We start from the raw sequence: 22,177 nt of genomic DNA, 5'->3' as shown, positions 1-22,177 counted from the left end.
AAAAATAACAAACTCAACAGGAAATATCCATTTTCATATATTTTTTAAAGCAGTAGTTATAGCAGTAACATAGGTCTTCTTGGGCTATTCATCATTTGATGCGATTTAGCTTTTTTGTTGGATAAGATTGTCCACAATTCAGCTGGGGACCACCTGGAATACTTTCAAGGACCACGGCACCGGTTGAGAACCACGGTTTATAAGTAGGCTACTGGTTTGGGTGATGTCCTGCAACGGGGGGAGGCACGCACCCCGTTGCTTCATATCATACACTCAGATCATGCATAAAGAAAATCACTTAATGCACCTTAAAGATTACTTGAAATTTTCAAGGATTCCTCAATTTGAAGAAATGTACACCGATATGCAGATAATATAACATCCTCGTCCTTAAATATACTTACCATTGCAGGACCAACATAGGCCATTTACGTTTTACTATATCAGCACAAAAAACATCCAAATAGTTTTGTTTTTTTCCATTTTATCAAGCCACAACTTTATTTCCATCTTGGGTATAAATTGTACAAACGTGTAGATTAAGTCAGCAACTGTTCTTGACAACTTTGCCTCCAGTGTCCCGTTACATCGTCAACTCCTGCAAAGGAACACAATGCTTAATACATGATCAAATATGCTTCTTCATAGTTAAAATGTGTTCTTCTCTTCTCAGGACATAAAAGTTGGCTTCAGTAAACTCAGAAGAACGAAAGTCTATGTTATCAATCATCATTGAAGAGTTTTAGAATTTCTCAAAAATTCCAATTGTAATAAAGATAGTTTAATGTTATCTGCTAATAACCAGAAAAGGATTTTCATTAAATCTTACCATGATCGCATTGACGATGTCGTTGTTGTTGTTTTTCAGGGCGCGTACAGCCTTCGCCCGCGACACGTTGGCTTGCGACATGACGAGTTCAATGTCTTTCACCTCGACTCCCGTCTCGTCAACCTGTAAAAAGATAAAGGATATAACTTAGTGTCTTTTCTCTGTTCAGATTTCATAACACAAATCTGGATAGGCCAAAATTCAGATTGCACCATGTGCACATCTATATGTATACATCAGGGTTCCCACACATTTCTTCCAATGAAATTTCAAAACCTTTCCAGGACATTTAACCCAAATTCCAGGACTATATAACAATCAGTCAGCGCAATAATGAGTCTTACTCCTGTGTTGCTCTCACCGTTCCACTGATGCGCTGCAGCTGCACAGGTTGGTGTCACGTGACAAGGAACAGACCTATAAGCCAACTACACATCACGCTGAAGCAAACTGAGCTTGTAGATCTGTTCTTTTTGTCACGCCCTATACATTATGCTGCAATTACACAGCCCGTTCGGAGAATAAACTAATATGTTATGTATTTTTTCCAGGACCCTTGATCCATTTCAAACCTTTTCCAGTACTGGAAAAAGTTACTTCGAATTTCAAAACTTTTCCAGGAATTCCATGACCGTGGGAACCCTGATACATACACCTACTCTTCTCAGTACAGTAAGGTATCTTCAGCAAACTCAGGATGTTACTGTGGTCACTGTTTAAGTCATCATCGAAGAGTCAAAAGTCCTACAGTGCATCATCTGTTCTAATCAAACATGCCAGACCAAGCAGACTGACGCAATTTGACTAAATGAGGCTATGACTAAATCTTACCTCTTCCTCTTCGCTCTCCTCCTGTACTGTTGGCGTCTGTGTATTTTCCTGGATGTTTGAAACGGCTTCTCCCTGTACCTTGAACTTTTCTGCAGCAGCCAACTGGGCTTGCTGGGAGAGATCCTCGATCTATGGCACAAAGAAGCCAGAAATGTCAATGATGAACACAGCTGTCATCTACAAAAGTTTGACGCTTGTAGCAAAACACGCATCAAGGGGGAAAAGAAAGTATCCTTTTGTTACATACCTTAGCCTCACCAAAGACAATGTATGTATCCGACGCAGGGCTCTTGTAGACGTCTGGTTTGGTGATGACGAACAAGATGTTCTTGGACTTGCGAATGGTCACCCTGGTGACTCCTGTTACCTGCCTCAACCCAAGCTTTGACATTGCCTGCAGAAAATAAGTTTCAAAACAATTAATATCCATAAATGCAAAATATATAGGTTTTGTAGCTACCCCTTTTACATTTTCTGCTTTGCTGGTCTGATTTTGAGTGGAAATCCAAATATAGAGCCAACAAGCTTTGTCATGGGGGCCGAGGGCTCAGGGGGTCTTCAGACAAAATGTGCAATGCATCTTACGAATAGACCTATACTCTTCTCAGTACAGATAGGTTGGCTTCAGCAAACTCAGAAGAACGAAAGTCACTGTGTCAATCATCATCGAAGAGTCAAAAGTCCTACAGTATAATCAAACATGCCCAAACAGACTGACAGTTTGACTTAAGATTAACATCATTACCTTTCGTGCCTTCTTTTCACTGCGGCTCTGTTTTGCTTTGCTTACTGGTTCCTCGTCTATTTCAGCAGCGGCAGCAAGCTGGGAACAAATAATGCAATAGACACTCGAGGATTCAAATACAGATCTTTAAAATGAAGAAAATCACTAAGTCTTGTAAATAAACTAATTTGCAAGCATCTAAGGCCTTGTTCACACAGCAGGTAAGGTAGTAGCAGGTGTGAGCTTTTAGATGTCAGCTATTTTCAGCGAGTGGCACAGTCATACAACAAAGTACTCCAACACCAATCTGGATAGGCCAAAATTCTGCCGAAATTAACATAGCGTATGTGCACTGCATCTATAAACCTATACTAAGCGGGGCACATAACCTGTGCGCCAGTGCGAATGAGTCGTCAAAACGTTTGCTGTGCGGTAGATCAAAGGCATGCGAGGGTGCATTTGCGTACCAACAGCTGAGAGACAGGAATTTAGAGAATGCCGACAGGCACTCAAGACACTCAAAGGAGATGTTAACGTCCTCTAAGTAGACTTATAAATAAAACTAGTGTTGACTAATCATTACAAGTGGCTCTTATTTTGATGAGGAAGTCAGAACACAGGAAGTCTGTTTCAGTTGTAAACAAGCTACGATGACAGTTTTTGAAACTGAAAGGGAAAGTTATGGTGAGCTGTCAAAGTGCTAGTCGCTAAACCACGTTAGCGACCATATTTACAACAAGTACTATAGTCTGGTAGCTATCTGTCACTTAACACCCCCCCCACCCAACTACATGGCCAGGTGCTCCTTTGAGTACTAGCCCAAAAATAATAATGTGCACTGCTGCCTATACTCTTCTCAGTACAGAAATGTTGGCTTCAGCAGACTCAGAAGAACGAAAGTCACTGTGTCAATCATCATCGAAGAGTAAGAAGACCTACAGTACATCCAAATATGCCAGACCAAGCAGACTGACGCAATTCAAGCTGTGCCAATCAACCCCGTTCTGGGTGAGCATGATTCAACTCTCACCTGGGCCTGCTGTGTCTGTGTCTGTGCAGAGTCCTGTTCCTCTAGGTCTGGTACTGACTCATCACTGTCTGATTCAGTGCCAGATCCTACAGACAGCAACCAAAGAAATGTAAATTAGTCACAATATATTAAGCTGTGGGTCTGACTTGTGCATTAGCAAATTGGTGTCAAATAATCTGTCAAACCTGGGGAAGAAATGAATATGTGGATGATATATGAGGAACAGTGTTTATGTGAAAAGGAAAACATTATCTGAAAATCTGGTGCACTTAAGAGAAATTATGTGTGATTAAACAGTTATCTGCAAAAGAGTTATCATTAATGAAAACATTTTAAATCAATTTGGATCGAGTATGGTATGAACAACAAGTAATAACCCAAATCCACACAAATACGAGTTACCCCCCCTCCCAAAAACAAGTTACTATAAATGATATCAGCAGCAAAAACAACAAAGAAAATACATTACTGACTTGCTGAAGGGAAGAGACAGTAGAAAACAGATTTTCGTTTCCGTCCTCAATAAATTGAGCCACCAATAACCGGAACTTTTTTTCTTTCTTTTTTTTTTTACACATTACATAACATCTTTGAAACAGACCAGTTGTAAGTTAAGTGTGAAGCAAAGATAATGCAGCCTTCAAGAAGGCTACTTTAATCTAAGTTTGTAACAGATTTCCAGAACTATTGACAAGTGGGAAAAAAAACACAGACTGGACAAACAGGAGAGAAAATAGAAATACCCTTGTCATTCTTGATCACAGGTTCCACCTTGGTTTTAACAGGAGTGGGGGTAGGTTTTGGGGTTGAATCGATTACCTCAACCGTAGGTTTAACAGCGGCAGGTTTTGCAACAGCCTCTGCAAATGTAAGCTTTTTGGGAGCTGGGGCAGGGACAGCAGGTTCGACAGGGGTGGGCATAGCGGTGTCTGATGAGGGCTTAGCTGGCGCTTTAGCAGCCTCAACAGGAGTCGGTTTAGCCTCTGCTGGTTCAGCAATCTCAATGGGGATGGATTTGGCCTTTTCAGCTGGCACTGTCTCAGCCTTGGCAACCTCAATTAGCTCAGGTTTAGCCGCCACTGCAAGCTTATCAAAATCAATGACGGGTTTAGGAGGAGCTGAAGCAGACTCAACTGGCAAGGGTTTTGTCTCAGGGGGTACGAAAACTGGCACTTGACACTCCGGTGGAATGAGTGGAGGAAGGTCGTCATCCTCGAAGGATGGCGACACAGGGGAAGGTTTTGGTGAAGTGGCCTTAATCTCAACCTCTTTAGGAGGGCTGGTTGCAAGAGCATCCGAGAATGAAACTGGGGCTGGGGCAGCAGGTTTTGAGGTCACTTTAAAAGCAGCTGGGGCTGCAGAAAGCTTGGTAGGGGTGGGTGAGACTGCCTTTGGCTCAAGTTTGGCAGGGGTAGGTGAGACTGCCTTTGGCTCAAGCTTGGCAGGGGTGGGCGAGACCGCCTTTGGCTCAACCTTGACAGGGGTGGGCGAGACCGCCTTTGGCTCAACCTTGACAGGGGTGGGCGAGACCGCCTTTGGCTCAACCTTGACAGGGGTGGGCGAGACCGCCTTTGGCTCAACCTTGACAGGGGTGGGCGAGACCGCCTTTGGCTTGGCAGGGGTGGGTGAGACTTCCTTTGGCTTGGCAGGGGTGGGTGAGACTGCCTTTGGCTCAAGCTTGGCAGGGGTGGGTGAGACTGCCTTTGGCTCAAGCTTGGCAGGGGTGGGTGAGACTGCCTTTGGCTCAAGCTTGGCAGGGGTGGGTGAGATTGCCTTTGGCTCAAGATTGGCAGGGGTGGGTGAGACTGCCTTTGGCTCAAGCTTGGGAGGGGTGGGTGAGACTGCCTTTGGCTCAAGCTTGGCAGGGGTGGGTGAGACTGCCTTTGGCTCAAGCTTGGCAGGGGTGGGTGAGACTGCCTTTGGCTCAAGCTTGGCAGGGGTGGGTGAGACTGCCTTTGGCTCAAGCTCGGCAGGGGTGGGTGAGACTGCCTTTGGCTCAAGCTCGGCAGGGGTGGGTGAGACTGCCTTTGGCTTAAGCTCGGCAGGGGTGGGTGAGACTGCCTTTGGCTCAAGCTTGGCAGGGGTGGGTGAGACTGCCTTTGGCTCAAGCTTGGCAGGGGTGGGTGAGACTGCTTTTGGCATGGCAGGGGTGGGTGAGACTGCTTTTGGCATGGCAGGGGTGGGTGAGACTGCCTTTGGCTCAAGCTTGGCAGGGGTGGGTGAGACTGCCTTTGGCTCAAGCTTGGCAGGGGTGGGTGAAACTGCCTTTGGCTCAACTGGAGCTGGGTTAGCCACATCAGATGGTCCTGGCACTGTTGGTTTTTCCTCTGCCGAGGTAGGTTCGGCAGGAATAGGGGCAGGCACAAACCCCTCTGATTTCTTAGATACCTTTCCTTGTTTGCCAGCCTTGACAACCTTTGGCGTGGAAGAGCCTCCAGGTGAGGCAGCTAGGGGAGATACTAAGGGAGAGCATGGTGAGGAGACTAGAGGAGATACTACAGTAGGAGAGCGTGGGTTAGAGGAGGTAGTCGATTTTGGGGAGGTGGGAGAGGAGGAAGAAGCAGACATCGAGGAGCGCTTTCTTCTTCCAGGGACAGCCTTTGGGGCAGAAGAACTCTGACCACTCTTGGCACCTTTGTCTTTGGGCTTAGCAGGACCAGAGGCAGCCTGGGGCTGCTGGGGGGGAGCTGGGGCAGGAGGTGTAGCTAGATGAAACATTTATTTATTTATTGTCTTATTTGATAGTAAGATGAATGCCATAACCATGCGGGTTAAATGATCAGAGAACAAGGGGAATTTTCCATTGCAAGGTTAGACCACCCACAAAACACGGGCCGATGCAAGACGGCACAAAAAATGCAAAAACACACTACAAAGAATTACAGCTTTCTTTAGTTACATTATCTCAATATTTTGCGAATGTGGTACTCCAAAAACAAACCAGATGCACTCACAGCAAACAGAAAAGGCATTCGCAAAACAACACTACATTGTTTTTGGGATGTTTCAGACTACACCATTAATTTAATTATGCAAGGGTACAAATATATTTAAGATTTGGGCTAGGATATATATTTTTTTTTTGATCATGTGGATATCTAGATCTTGCACTATAACTTTATATTCGAATTACATTTTGATCCGGTTCAAATTCACATTGGATCTTCCTCTCTTCACCAAAAACTGGACTATGAATAGGCCTTTATATGGTTTCTCTCCGATGCACCAACCATCAATACAAATTTTACAATCTGTAGATTTGTCTTTGTTGCTGAAATGAACTTACTTTCCGATATTGCCATATTGTGCATATCAATTGTGGTTTGCTCAAGTAAACACTTTTAAAATCGGTGGAAAAGATAAAGAAAACAAACATTGTTAATGTTAAAAGTGGAAGAAAGAAAGAGTAAAACATGAAACATGAATATTTTCCTTCAAAGAAAGTTACTATACGTTAGGTTTATCTTGCAACAATGGACTGGTCTGCTTCAAGGTGAGATAAATGACATGAGTTTTCTCCAAGTAGAACAATTGAATGTGAGTGATAATATATTTTGAATATCTAGAACAAAAGGAAACGAAATATCTGAAAAGTGGGGTTGGGGGTTGCAGAGATAGAAAGATCGGGGGTGGTCTGTGTTTCACCTTTTTACACAAGTTAACCCACCTGACAGGTGCCGTCTTGAGTGGGATGGACCTGCACAATTAGACATCACCTTCGGCGGGATACTCTTAGAGGGGATTACAATGGGTACTTTCTCAAGAATTTCATTTTGAGGGGGCACGGCAGCAATCACTTCAGGTGTGGTTTCAATTTCTTCAGGTGCTGTGTCCTGGCTACTTTCCTTCAGGCCATATACTGCAGGCTCTGGGGCATCACTTGCCTTCCCATCCACTGCATCTTCACATGGCTCTTCAGAACTAGTCACAGCCACATCCTCTGCACATGGCTCTTCAGAAACAGGCACAGCCACAACTTCCACAACTGGCTCTTCAGAAGCAGGCACAGCCACAGCATCTGCACATGGCTCTGAAGAAGCAGGCACAGCCACAGCATCTGCACATGGCTCTGAAGAGGCAGGCACAGCCACAGCATCTGCACATGGCTCTGAAGAGGCAGGCACAGCCCCAACATCTGCACTTGGCTCTTCAGAAGCAAGCACTGGCACATCTGCACATGGCACTTCAGCAGTAGTAACAGTCACATCAGAACTTGGCTCTTCAGAAGCAGGTACAGCAACACCATCTGCACTTGGATCTTCAGAAGCAGGCATAGGCACATCTGCACTTGGATCTTCAGAAGCAGGCATAGGCACATCTGCACTTGGCTCTTCAGAAGCAGGTGCATCTACCACATCTGCACATGGTTCTTCAGAAGCTGGTGCTGGTTTTTCATCAAGGGCATCTTCAGCGACTACAACTGGTTCTGCTACAGCTTCCACAAGAGTTGCTTCTGTCGCTGGGTTAGCAGGTTCTTCAAGAGCAACCACCGATTCTTGACCCTCAATCAATTCTTCCGTATGAATTTCAAGCGATTCAATGGCAGAAACAAGTGCCACAACAACAGGTTGTTCAGATTCTTCTGTTACTGATGGTTCGGCGGAAGGCAATTGCAGTGAGATGGGTGTGCTCTCGAGGACAGATTCAGTTTGGATTGCAATAACGGGATCACCGTTTAATGGATCAACAGCTGCCTTCGTAGAAGTTTCTTCAAGCAGTAGCTGAGAGTGAATAACTTGAGGAGCACTAGAGGATTCTGGAGGTGATGGATTCTCCAATGGGGACATCTTGTGCACTTCAGGAATAGCCATCTCTGGTGGTGCAGAAGAATTCAACACCCCCACAGCTGATAAAGGGGAAAGTAGGAGGAGCAAGAGGAGCAGCATGGGGAAGGGCAGTCACAGTAGTAAACTGAGGAGCAGCTATTAAGAGATTAATGAACATGTTTTGGTGAACATACGGAGTGCGCAACGTCCATAGAACCGGTGAATGTGAGAATATTCAGGGATGCAGACGTGTTGTGTGCAGTCAAAAGATAATTTGTGCCCGTGTCCCAAAATATCATGCAGTGTCTAAACGTGGCAGATAAATGTTAATACTATACCACCTATGGATGTTAAGTGTTGAAAGTTTAGACTATTTACAAAACTAGAAGTGGCACAATAGGCGTCGCCTCAGTTAAAATATTTTTAAATATGCATGACGTGTACAAAACGTCAATGATCCGACTTATTGGTGCCTAATTACAAACATTTATTGCTTCATGAAACATCTCAAAGAAGTGTTCAACCTGCTATGTGTTAAATCATTTTCCCATCCATTTCAAAAGGCAAATAGAGATTAGATGGATCTGAATGTATTTGGTAGCACTTATTTCAACCTCCTGTTAACACTATTGATTTGTTAGGTGAAGAAGTTGAGACATTTCTTAAGAAATTCACAAATCCAATTTACTGGTGCACTGGACTAATAAAAGCTTCTTAATGTTAATTCCATAAACCGGTAATTATTTTGTAGTTACTGAATCTACATTTTCTAAATAACTTGAACCTGCAAGGCTCTCGCCCAATCAAACTGAAGTTTTACAGTTAATCATGAGAAATGTAAATGAATCTGGTGACATGTTTTGCTTGCATGACAATGAATGAGAAAATGACTTGTTGAAAATGTTCAAAAATAAAATAAAAAGTAAATAACTGCCTAGACAAAATGCCAATAGCAAAATGCCACACAAAAAGCTTTAGTTCTTCAGTAACCTCAGGAGGGTCCTTGAAAAATCCCTTTCAGGAAGATTAATGAGTCCCAATAAAAGATGTTATTTTCATGTATAGTAAAGAATGGTTAATAGACATTTAAACATGTGCACAGTGATGTTTTACATAGGAGTAAAGGCAGCAGTACTATCTACTCCAAGCAGGGGCTAAAAGTTCCACTACCACATTGCATCTTTCCCAACAAGGTTAGGTGTTAGGTATCAATGAAAGTCGGTGCACTATTCAGTAAACTACAAAAATACCATGCATTGTGTATGAAACCCAGTCAATGCAATCACCACAGGCTGTTGTGAGTTTGTGTAACAAAGGGTCCTGGATTACCCATTCCAACTGCATCAATGGGCACCACAAAATGTGAGAACATGGAAAACTTTATAGATTACTAAAATACAGACTTAGGACTTTTACTTTTTTTCTCAGGAAATATTTATGACCATCCAAAAACAACTTGCCATTGTTAAATTGCACAGGCTGCATTAACCACATGTATCCTATGCTGGGGGAAACATTTGCCAAAAATAGCTGATCTACAAGCTCTCAACACGTCACATTTTGAGATTGTAGATCGGCTATTTATGGTCAACATAATTGGTGGAGTGAAAATAGAAATTGCAGGACTCCAGCCAATGAAGTATACAGGATTTAAGTGGTTAAAACCAGTTTAACGGCTGACAGTTGAAAACATTATCCCATAGAGTTCCCCCACTTTGATTTTGGAATTTGTACAAGTAAAATAGTAGTCAAACAGGTCTGCTTCTTCCCTTGGCAAAGGAATATCACATGTATGGAGACCTGGATGACTTGACATTACAATACCTTTATTATTAATACTAGGGCAAGCCAAATGGAATAAACCCAATTGCCTTTGTGTAAATGGCGACAGCACATGTTCAGCTACTAAAAGTCAAGACAGTTTGACAATGCTTCAATCAAAATAACAGTGGTGAAAGTGCTTTTTGGATGGTTTAAAAGGACTCAATAGTTCAATGGCCAGTCAACCCTTCCTAAATATAAACCTGGAACCATAGTTCCAGCATATAGCTGGCATTTTAGTACCCGTTTTAACAGCTGGTGATCATGAGGAGCTGTCCCATGTCTACAGCCCCCCGCGGATTGGCGACAAATGGTGCCATTTCACCGACCCGTCACCTGTTCATTCAATCGCAACTCACTACTGAAAACAAATAGTTGTCCATCCCTTGTTTTACAAAACATGAAAACATGTTTTGGATGTTGTAGATAAGGCTTATATCCATTCCAAAACACGTCTTCATGTTATGTTCACTGGCCACGAACACAGCTTTATACGAACACCATCAACAAGGTATTAAAGAGTTCCAGGACCCTGTCAGTGCTTCCGTTTTAGTATATAAAGCATGCAGGTCAAGCAAAGTGAATACATACCAGTCTCCACTTGAGGCTGCTGCATCTCCTGCTCGGTGACTGGGACAGTTTCTGTGGCTTCGCCAGGCATAGTTGCTGAAAACGAAAATGATAGCTCAAGCAACAGTAAAAAATAAATAAATACAAAGCTAACAACATCGCGCCTTACATCACCGTCATACTTACAACGAATTTACAACGAATTAGTCATTGACACTTATCGTTATTGTAGTAGTCGAGAAAGCAGAACCCATGCTTCAGCTGTAGACTACAGCTAGTAGCAGCACCGTCTATCCAAACGTTAGCTAGCTAAAGCTAACTTAGCCTCTGAGCAGGGAAGCTAATCGCGTACAATAATGTATGCGTCCGATTTTCTCACACATGAACACCAGTTTGAGTAGCTCGACATTAGCCACACCGACGTCAACTCGCAATTATTGTCATGTTGACTTGAGGCCTTGACAGGCTAGATAACAAGAGCCTTCTGTCTGGTGGAGAGCCGACAAGTCGTGTTCCCCCATTTTGAGTCAGCAATCGGCTATATAACAGCCCTTTTATCCACGTATAAATAAACTAAATAGAGAAATACATGCATGAGCGGAAAGACCGCAAACTCTACTAATGGATTAGACGTGTATGTCGAACCTTGGTGTCCAATAATCAATAGATGATGTTAGATTATTCGAAGAGACACTCACCGACTCAGGATACTATATCCAAGATGGCTGTGAGAGAGAAAATCTAACCTCTGTCGTGCGGTAATATCCGGTTTACTTTAATACAATTTTGCTTCCGGGTCATTTATCTCTGGTTTTAACCTTAGATACTCTTAAGGTTTTAACACACTGCAGTCTAACATGAATATATTATAATTATTATATATTTGTAAATTGTATCTATAATTATAACCCTGGGTTCATCCACATTCTTTTTATCTCTCTGGATTGTGGTGAATGAGTTTTTATTTATTTTCATATTTTCTGTGGGTGTAATGGGACATCTGGTGGCGAAATGTTGTCAATGCCAAAGCAAAGCAAAGCAAAGCAAAGCAAAGCAAAGCAAAGTTACTATATTTACCCAGGGTATCTGGGCTAAGCTCAAGAACTTGTTTCCAGCCAGGCCCTGCTCATAGAACATTTCATGGTAGTGGTTCAATGCCTTGCTCAAGGGCACTTCGAACTGGCAACCTTCCGGTATCAAGACTGCTCCGCAATCCGTTCGGCCACCGCTGCCAGTGATTCTATAACATCATGTCAAGGTACCTCCAAATGAATATGTACAGTATTTGACCATCTGAAAACATCTTGTACCAGCCACAGTGGCAGTGAACCTCAAAAGAGAAGATGTGTTGAAAATGTTACAGATTATTCCAAGACTTTTCCAATTTCAATAGTGTTGAAGTGGATACAATTATTTTTAAGCTAATTTATATAAACAAATTTTGCCTTTGAGAACCACTGATCTATGCCTTTCTTTTTTTAAGACACTGTACAGATAGATTATTCCATGGCTATTAATTAAAAATCAGTGTCCATGAATATGTCCCCTCTGATGACTTGCTTCATCTTAGATGGCTGTCTAAACATAAATGCATAATGCATCCTTGCATTCAAAGCCATAACCTTAAAAAGATAAGACAATACCAGTAAATAAATATGAAGTACAAGTATAAAGCGGTTTTATTTTAGCAAATTGGTTAACGTAAGACTGTACAATAGAACATATAGACCCAACATAGAGACAAAAACAATATCAAATAGCCATATTTATACAACAAAATTTAAAAAGATAAGGAAAATAACATTTTATTATTTGAGTTTGTTTCAGATTAGCCAATCACTTTGAGTGTAGCAGCATTATACGAAAAACACATACATTGGAAAATGTAATAACAAAAGTCAGCCTCTCCACCACAGAATTAAATTATCTGATATCAGTTTGCCTAGTACACATTTTGTTACTGGGAGCTGAATAGCATTCTGATGGCCAGTGGTCCAGTTCAAAAGTCCTTCTGAAGATCTGTAATAAATAAATAAATAGATAAACAAACAAAACAACAACAGACTCTTTTCTGTTCTGGCCCCACAGTGGTGGAATGAACTTCCCACTGATGTTAGGACAGCAGAGTCACTGCCCATATTTCGCCGCAGGTTGAAAACCCACCTCTTCAGGAAACACTACCCTTCCTCTCTGCCTGACCTACTTGTTGTTAACTAGTTGTACGAACGCTTGTTTTCTATTGTTGTATTGTTTATTGGATCTTGTTTAGTCGATACACTTAATTGTTTTAGCTCATGCTCATTTGATTTAGCTATTTTGTCTCATAGGTAGCTGATATATTGCACTTTTACCTTAGCGCTAGGTATACTCTTGGTTGCTTGTTTTTGCAGAAAATGCACTAAAGACTTCTGGTGATTAGTAGTTTTTGTTCCCTACCTATGTTGAATACACTTATTGTAAGTCGCTTTGGATAAAAGCGTCTGCTAAATGACTGTAATGTAATGTAATGTAATGTAATGTAATATAATAAAATAAGACCCAAAAAAAGCTAAAACTAATACTTACCACTTTTTCTAAGAAGCTCTCCTTTGCGTGAACGGGCCAGTCCTTCCAGAAACTGATCAAAGCTTTTCACATACTTGGCCAGGCTTGTTCTTTTGTAATCTGTAAAAACAGTAAACCCTTTGTGAGTAGACACAAACTGTTAATCCATCCCTGTGAAAATCCATCCAGCTTTCTTGGGGATAAAAGTCAAAAAATATTTAAGTCAAACGGAAGACTCTGTTGCACCTCTGATCTTCCGTTTCTCGGTTGCATCCATTTCGTTTTCTTTCTCCTTGTTGTCCTCCTCCTCCTCCTCCACATCCTCTTCCTCACCGTCTATCCTCGGTCGATCTAGCTCCTCACAGATCATACTGTGAAAAAGTTAACAAAATCATTTCCGGTGAATATCACAAAACATACAATTTAGGCATTTAGCAGACGCTCTTAATCCAGAGCGATTTACAGTAAGCAAGAACAAAAACATGGTAATACATCAAATACATAAAAATAGTCATCACTAAGTTGAGCCTATGCATACGCCTGTAGGAGGTCGAGGATAGGGCAAGTACTACAGCAAGTGCTATGGGCTAAGATGGAGTCTGAAGAGGTGGCGTTTTCAGACTGCAGCGGAAGATTGGGAGTGAATCTGCAGTTCTGATTGCAATGGGAAGTCAAGACAACACAAGACACTGAATCGTAGCTTACCTGATAGTGGGCACAGCGAAGGGATCAAACTTGTCTAATTCTTTTAGGTCAATGGGAACAGAAATCCGTCCTGGCCAAAAAGTAAGCAAGACAAGAGACAGCCAGAGTCAACCATTTGTTACAGCTACAACAGCCTTACAACCATGACCTTCATTAACAACTTAACCCTAAACTTAGTCGACTATATACAATGTGACTTTCTCCAAATGTTCTCCCCAATATGGACGCTAGGGTCCGATAACTTAGTTGACTGATCTATCATGTTCTGTTCTCTTCTTAATTTATCTCCTTTTATTCTTGTTGTGTATACCGTTCCTTATGTACAAGACGTAAAGATAAAGACCATCTTGTACCTTGGGTTACTGTGGTTAAAAGTACAAGACCACTGTGCTCACCTGTTTTGGGGTGAACACTGAAAGGACTCTTCAGTAAATGGTTCACTCCTTTACTGACGTTCACATCAAGTCTTGGGTAACAGTACTGCAGCATGATCTCTTTATCAAAGTAATGGCCCTTCTTGACAGTAGCCTGAAAGAGGAAGAATTATAGTGTTCACGCTACATGTTTATATGCTATAATTCTTAAACAAATGAGAGGACAAATTGCCACTGTGACACATGTGTTTATCTACCCGTTTGCTTTGGGCTTGAGCTGTGAGCCTTCCCCAACGCTTCTCAGGGTTCTTCTCATTCTGGAAATACTGGAGCAGATCCTTTCTAACATGTAAGGACTTAGTTAAGGTTAAGATCAGATCTAGACAAGGTAGCAAATGTTCCTGTACACTAACAATGCTACGAGGACGGCCAGAGAGACGGCAATCTGGGGCAGTGGTAAGGGTTGGCATCCCAAACCATAGACATATATACATAGACGCCCCTTCCGGCTCTGAGGCGGGTGTCACCATTGAAGGCACTATTTTCCTGACATTCCTTGCGAAGAATAGCGGAAGCAAAGTGGAAGCTTGTCAAGCTTCCGCGTGCGTAACATAAGTCCCGGAAAAGACGCGCTGTGATTGGCCAGTAGTCACTTGAGTGACAGCGAGAGACATGGAGGAGTCACATGAGTGACGTCACTTGGGCAGCGACGCAGTCGCCTTCAGCACTTCTAAATAAGAAAGCTGCGGAGAACTGTTGCTTTGTGTTCACTCTTTAATGTTTTCTGTTAGTAATCTAATCCCCCCTGGCTCTGATGTTGTATTGTTAATAACTTTGTTGTTTGTGTTTGTTTGTTTGTCTTGTTTTGTATTGTAATGTATATTGTCATGACTGTTTGTTAAAAAAAACTGAACTGCAGCGGCAAATGAGGCATCTATTTCTTAATATGTATGTCCCAAACCACTTCCTCCGTGAGGATGAACCAAAAGTTACAGACTGCAGTAAAACTTGCAAGGAGGGTTTAAAATCAGCCTTGAGTGGCCCTGAGGCTGAGATGTGTGCTGGCCAGCGGTGACGACGCAAGGCACAGAAGGACTTCTGGTCAGACGAAGGAGGAGCCAGGCCCGGACGCCCACAGCGCCAGGAGCCTCTTAATGTTGCCAACATCACATCAGCCATCTTCCTCATTGACTGTCTCTCAGCCTCTCAGGAACCAGTGGGGGCTGTAGCATGCCACTTGGACACAAGCCGGGGTCTGATCAGCCTTGGTCGGGTCGCCTGGAGGAGGGTGTATGTTGTAAGACCCAGAAACACCCAAAGATCGCAGGTTTACAACACTGATGATGTGTCCAAGTTTATGCATCAGTAGATGTTTGATATTTACTATGAAATCTTGCATTGCCTGTCAGTCAGTCGTTTGGTTGGCCATATATGGTCATGCCTCGCCTCGTGACATCACACGACATCAGGATGGAGTTCCCTGATGTCATCAATATTAAGCCCATATATGGGAATGCTCATATATGGAGATCCCTGATGTCATCAATATTGGCCAGCAACTCAGAGCCATAGAGTAAGACAGAGTTACAACATTGAGGGGGCAGAAAACTGCCCGGTCACGTGGTTCATGTAACTCGTTCGTCACTGTAAAGCCTATAGACTCCAATGCATTCCGTAATCTTCCGGTTCAGGCATTTTTCACTATTCGCCAATAGAGGGTATGCGCATGCTTAAAGTGAATGGCACATCGAGTGGCAAAGCAACAGGCAAAGTGAGTTTAACATTGTTTAATGTTGTTTAATGCAATCAGATAGGACTTTTCTGTGTGGATGTATGGGCTGTCAAGGCCAGAAAGTAGTTTTTTGCCACTCAGTAGGCGTTCCTGCATAACTTCCTGGTTTGATGATGATGTCACACGCATACTCTCTATAGAAGTCTATGTAGAAGAGCCGCCATTGGACCGGCCCCATGAAGTGACCGGAGTTGTTGTAACTCTGTCTTACTCTATGGCTCTGCAGCAACTGTACATCTGACCTCAAACCCTTAGATCTCAATATATGGAGCTGACCTGTTCTGACATTCCATATGTAGATCCTTCCCCATCCATCTTTCCTCTTCGATGTCTCCCTTTTGACAGATACCCGTCCATATAAACTCTAGACAGGCCTGCCCCAAAGTTATTAGTGCAGCCACGCTCGGCGAAAACTAGAGTTCTCAACAGGCCCGAAAATGAAGCCCGGCCCTACCTGGGCCTCATCAAACCCTGTACACTAATTTGTACAGGTACAATCTGCGCAAAAGAACTATAGCCTTAATTCTATGAGACATGCTATAACTTGGTGATGCCAAGTTCACTTCCGGGACACAAACCTGGGCCTCTGCGATGGTGGTCGAGTGTATTATCTCTACAACACCCGGACACCCCTGTCTGAAGTCGAAATTACGTGGAAAGAGTTGTACCTGCACGCATCACAATCCATGGTAAAAAAACAAAACCAAAAAACGATGTGTGGATCACATTATTATTTTAGAAAGGATATCTTCAGGCACAAGTGCCAGCACTTTCTCTGCCGATTCCTTGCTGCCCAATATGTCTTGTCCATGCAGTGCATATTGAGGAAAGTAGTGTTCCACCACCACCAGTGATTCTCTGTTGGGATTATAAGAAAATAGAATGTTCAGCAACACATGGTACTAATACCTCATTGAGATATTATTATTATTACTCGTGCAAGCAGAGCGCGCAAGTACTGCGATCGGCTGGATATGTTTGTATGTACAGTATGTATGTATGTAACTATGTCGGTGTCCTCCAACAGCCAATAAAGGGACCACCATTCTTGGTGACGTAACTAAGGTACGTTTCAAGGTTGGTATAAGGTCAATAACGGGTCTAAAGGATTTAGAATAGCAGAGAGCTCTAGGATTCAGAGCAGCAGTTGTACCCAGACAGCAGAGAGCTCTAGGATTCAGAGCAGCAGTTGTACCCAGACAGCAGAGAGCTCTAGGACTCAGAGCAGCAGTCGGACCAGCAGTGGTGAGCGCACCTCATGGCGCGCTCTGTTTGCGCACAAGTAAGCCATACTGTACATGGCCTACTTGTGTGCAAGGCGCAAGTTGGCATTTCTAGTTAATATTATTATGAGATATGTCAATAAATTCAATTTGATGAAAACAAATCCTGATGACCGTAATTCTGTCACAAGACGTCATCAAACAGGTGCAACCTTTGGGGTGTACAGCTGAGCTGAGCTCAAATGCAATCCTCATTGTTAAAAGGCGAAAGGCTTATTCGTCATGAAGAGAGACCCGAGTAATTCTCAATCCTCATTGTTATTCTACAATCGATAGTTCAGGCATTATGTAAAAATACATTAATAAAACACCAAATGTCACCATGTGTCAGTTATTAAATTGGAGATAGATAGAGTATATGAAGATTGACAGCCTTGTGCTGTGATTTGATGACAATACAGACATTGCAGACAGTGTCATGCATACATTCATGAATGCATAGTGCATACCTACATACTGTCGTCATACTGTAGTACATAAACACACAAACACAAATCATGAGATTACTTACTTGATGAAAGGATGCATTGGATCTGTCAGCACTACTTTCCTCACATTCTCTGTACCACCCTACACAACAACAATCACAAAAAAAAACATCAGCATCTCCATGGCAACTAAAGCTTAATCATGTTGATAAAAAATGACAATGTCAACAGAAAAGTGTTGACTGAATAAATGAGCCCTTAGTAATCACATGACCCTAGCGACCCCAGCGTTGGTGTAGAGGGGAAAAATTAGGGAGCCAAAGATGGATCCTCGGACCCTAGGGGTCCCCAGTAAACAAAGTATATAGCGTTTAAGTGGTTATGGTCTAAATAATTATGATAATGTATTGCAAAGCTTCAAAAGCATACTGTGCCCAGGGCTTCAACGCAGCTTTGATAAGTTCTTTAAAGTAGTCAGTGGTTCTCAAAGTGGGGTCTGGGGACTCCCAGGGGTCACTGGGCCCACGGCCAAATACATATTAATTTGGCAGTCCTGGACATGAAACAGTTTGAAGATCAGCAGGTATGAAAGGGAGTCTCACCTTCACCAGGCTGAGGTACTCTGCTACAGCAGAGCGTCCTGCCACAGACAGCTTCCTGGCAGCTTCATCACACACCCAGCAATGAACTCCTCTTCTGCCAGAGTACACCCACAGGCAGTGTCGGAAACCAAAGTCATCTGGAATATTGCAAAACATTATACGTTATTACACTTCCTTTTCATGCCAATTTTACAGTTTCACACCATTGTGTGCAACTGGATGAGCAGACATAGGCAGATGCTCAGCTCGATATCAAAACAAGGCAAAATTATTGTTTCCTTTAACTTGCCTCGAAGAGCTCTGTCAAGTATACGGATCGCGATAGTCATCAGGGTCCAGCACTTGGGACAAATGTCTGCAGCACTGAAATAAAAATATGTTATTGCATGGCAATGCTCCTCTCCTTTAATCAGTGTGTGTGTATACGTGTGTGTGTGTGTGTGTGTGTGTGTGTGTGTGTGTGTGTGTATGTCAGTGCAGCATTGTACAAACTCTTGTCTTTGTTCTCAGATAAATGTTCAATTACCTGCAGCAGCTTCTGACATCATCGTAATCTGTCATGTCAATATCAAAGACCAACTCTTTCTCCTGAGCGTGGAAGGTACCAGACTTCACCGTGTTGTGTTGATTGGGCTGCGGGTGAGAACAAAGACTGCGTTAGCATTTATATTTATATTCAGTGTGATTTGTGCATGCCTTAAATCCCATCTGTGACCTGATGGGGAGGTCACAGTTTGGGTTAGTGTAGCAGAGCCTCTGCCGGAAGACCAAAAGCCTAGTCGCCAGTCGGTGAACCCATTTTGGTTGTGCATGCACCCAAATTGTGAATATATTTAGTTGTAGTTTAGTCATCACAGCTTAGTTTTTGTCTGAGGAAAAATGTAGTCAGTGGACATTTTTCGTCATAATAGTGCACCAGAGAAGGTTAGTCTATGTGTGGGTGCAGCACCAAAAAGTTAGGCGCACCAGTTGCAACCAAATAAAAAGTTAGTCTGGAGCCCTGCCCTAGCCATGGGAGATTCCACTTTAGGCTAGTGGTTAAGACGTTTGATTTTAGCATCCCTTCCTGCGTGGGAGACCCAGGTTCAGATCCCACCAGGCATTACCCACGCATTTCATGCTTGGACAGCAAGAAAAACAAAGTGACACGAGAGGACCATAGACAACGATGGGAAGAATAAAGCAAGCAAGCAAAGCAATCACCCTGTGACTGTACACAGCTCCGAGGTCGATCTTGTACGGGTTCATCTTCTGCATCTCCTTCTCCAGGTCGCTCTGTGTGCTGAAGGACTGGTAACGCACGTAGATGTCGTCTCTCAGCGTGAAGGAGAACTCTCGATTCTGGAAGTAGTTCTTGTACACTGAAGTTTGGAAAAAGGGGAATACATAATTAGCCTGTCACTGAGGTTAACTGGTTGTGATCTTGAGATTAAACTTTGAAGGCTCATAAAGGACTATGAGTGGATTTGATGACATTACCCAACAGACTAATACCATTTTGAATTGAAGAACAGTTCCATCTATTACCACGTTTCAAACTATATTTTGGAAATATTTCTCTTCCAAACATGAGTTAGACATAGGCCTATTAAGCCAGTTTAGTTGTAGCCACTAGCTAGATTCCTTATAGTTTCCCAGTTTTCTTAAACCTAATTGTATAATCATATATTGTACTTAATACTCATTTACCATAACTCAGTGGTTCTCAACATGGGGTCTGGGGACCCCCATGGGCCAGTGAGCAGGTTCCATGGGGTTACCAGCAAAATTAGGAACAGTTGAGCAGAGCTAGTAGATGTGCTATTTATTTTCTTTCTATCTTTTTTTAGGGGTGCTAGCCCCTCCTATGTCCAGCTTTTAGTATGTGTGTAAACACAAACTTTGTCCTAAAACACAAACATTAAATGCCATTGATAATGAATTGGCCTCAGGGCCTGGACAGTTTTTCGTCATAGTGTAACATTAAAGCTGGACATATGATGTGATTGGCCCGGAATGAGATGATGCATGACGGTAAGAGCGCCCCTCACTTCACACGGGTATGATTTTTTTTGAATGAATACTAAGGATGAATGTCAGGTTGAAAGTGGTCCATTTTACTGATTCTGATTATTCTCACCGAACCAAATATGGGGCTGGGGGTCCTTGAAATTTAAACGTCCTCCGGGGGTCTTTGTTTGACATGAAAATGTTTTGAGAACCACTGAGAGAGAGCTTCCCAAACTTTACAACAAGACCGACACTGACGACTCACCTCCTCCATAGTTGAGCCAGCGGTAGTACTGTGAGAATGGGAACAGCCGCCGGTAGTACAGCGGCAATAAATCCGGCAGAGAGGCTTGATCATAATCTGCATTAAGTGGCATGATGTCTGCAGAGTAGCCGCTAAGGAGTTGGTGGCGAGCAAGAAGAAATGACCGATCAAATGTTGTGAAGAAATGACCAGTACCGCTGTCAGTCTTGTCAGATCCGTGTTGTTTATGCCCCGAACGCGCCAAAAAGTCTGAAAGGGGAGTTACCAGTTAGGCAAGGTCAGGTCGCCAGCGTCATCACCTAGCGACCTAGTTATAGTTTGCACAAAACAAAAAAAGGAACAGAAAATAGATGATATAGATAATAATTGTAAAATTCTGTGATCTTACGTTTTGAATAATATATATATAATATAGTTATATCTACTCGTTATCGATTCCAGTGGCGTAGATAACTTCTTTTTTGCGACGTCAATAACTTATCCTTGCTATGTATATTTTAGTTTGTTCTTCATGTTGTAGATTCCATCAAGATGTGTGAGATGCTGCCACCACGTGGCCACTCACACACACACTAACCTCGCGTCACCACCAATACAGGCTTTCCACCAATAATAATAGGCTACTAAGCTACTTATTAATTACTAAACTAAAAAAAAAAAAAAAATCTCCGTTGCTTAGATAGTCTACATTCTACAACTAGCTGGTTCCACTCATTTGCATAATTAAATTAACTCATGTCTAAATGTTTCGGGGGTAAAGACTATTCGACAGAGAACCAGTAAAATGTTTTCATATTAATTTATAATGTAAGAAACAGCTGACAATTGTACATTTTTTTTTTTTTTAAATGATTTAGCATTTGTTATTTTGTTTAAAGCAGCACTTACTTTCCTCTTCTACCCGGGATTTGAACCTGGTTTCCTGCTTAAATGCTAAATTGATCAGATCCTGTGTCTAGGTGAGACATTGCCTTTGGCACAATCTAAACGTCTCAATAGAGAGAGAGCAGGGAGACAACATAGTATTAACATACTCTACCATACAGATTGAACACATTTACATTTTATTCATACAAAAGTTACACAGTGAGGCTTTAACCGAGCAGAACAAATTCTTATTTACAATTGTGGCATTACGAACTTACGAACATTACGAACATTACGAGCCTTTTGAGAGAGAGGGAGGATAGGGTTAAAATAAATCAATCCGGTAAAAAGAAGAAGACACGCACGCACGCACGCACGCACACACGACACAAGTAAAAGACATAAAATGTAACCATGCATTATTGCAGAAACTTTAAACAGACGAACTGTCTAAAAAGTTCAACAGCATTTGACTTTAAAAGCCTATCTAGACATATTTGCATAATGTGCATGAAAGTATTTGACAATTTGGTTTCACGATGTGTCCAAGTGATCGTACAAGAAGATGTGGAGGTTGAACGAGTTGTTTAGAATAGATCTGTGGTTGTCACTTTTTCATGTCAAGGTCTCCCAACTTAAAAAGTATTTGGCCCATCCAAGATTTGTGTTGTTAAAATGTTAAATTTTAAATATTAAATATTCCATATTTTTCTTCATTTTTCCAAGATTGTTTCATTCATTGTCAAATTAATCAATT

At 42.3% G+C, this 22,177-nt stretch overlaps 2 protein-coding genes across 9 annotated transcripts; both read right to left on the bottom strand.

Moving 5' to 3' along the window:
- Positions 1-467: 467 nt before the first annotated feature.
- On the bottom strand, positions 468-11,349 carry naca (nascent polypeptide associated complex subunit alpha). Of its 8 annotated transcripts, XM_079491271.1 has the most exons (10): positions 11,270-11,339; positions 10,593-10,667; positions 5,608-6,119; positions 4,158-5,547; positions 3,415-3,500; positions 2,406-2,483; positions 1,908-2,054; positions 1,661-1,789; positions 830-952; positions 468-598 (listed from the first exon to the last, which is right to left on the bottom strand). In XM_079491271.1, the coding sequence occupies exons 2-10, from the start codon at positions 10,660-10,662 to the stop codon at positions 584-586; spliced, it is 2,550 nt and encodes an 849-aa protein (XP_079347397.1). In that variant the 5' UTR covers positions 10,663-10,667; positions 11,270-11,339; the 3' UTR covers positions 468-583. The 8 variants fall into 8 exon arrangements, with proteins under 8 accessions (XP_079347397.1, XP_079347398.1, XP_079347395.1 ...); XM_079491272.1 differs by lacking the exons at positions 4,158-5,547; positions 5,608-6,119 and adding an exon at positions 7,082-8,260 and having other exon boundaries at positions 11,270-11,349; XM_079491269.1 differs by having other exon boundaries at positions 4,158-6,119.
- An 872-nt stretch (positions 11,350-12,221) lies between these two features.
- On the bottom strand, positions 12,222-20,820 carry prim1 (DNA primase subunit 1). The gene is made up of 13 exons (XM_079491495.1): positions 20,554-20,820; positions 19,503-19,660; positions 18,826-18,932; positions 18,589-18,662; positions 18,300-18,436; positions 17,781-17,839; positions 16,735-16,844; positions 14,452-14,543; positions 14,216-14,348; positions 13,821-13,890; positions 13,362-13,486; positions 13,137-13,235; positions 12,222-12,590 (listed from the first exon to the last, which is right to left on the bottom strand). Exons 1-13 carry the CDS (start codon positions 20,663-20,665, stop codon positions 12,571-12,573), a joined length of 1,296 nt encoding a protein of 431 aa, XP_079347621.1. The 5' UTR covers positions 20,666-20,820; the 3' UTR covers positions 12,222-12,570.
- Between the last annotated feature and the right edge of the window lie 1,357 nt (positions 20,821-22,177).

This window comes from Electrona antarctica, assembly GCF_951216825.1.
Source record: "Electrona antarctica genome assembly, chromosome: 2".
In the NCBI taxonomy this organism is placed as follows: domain Eukaryota; kingdom Metazoa; phylum Chordata; class Actinopteri; order Myctophiformes; family Myctophidae; genus Electrona; species Electrona antarctica.
Note: the sequence above shows the minus strand (reverse complement) of the source record. Positions and strands in the feature narration are given on the sequence as shown.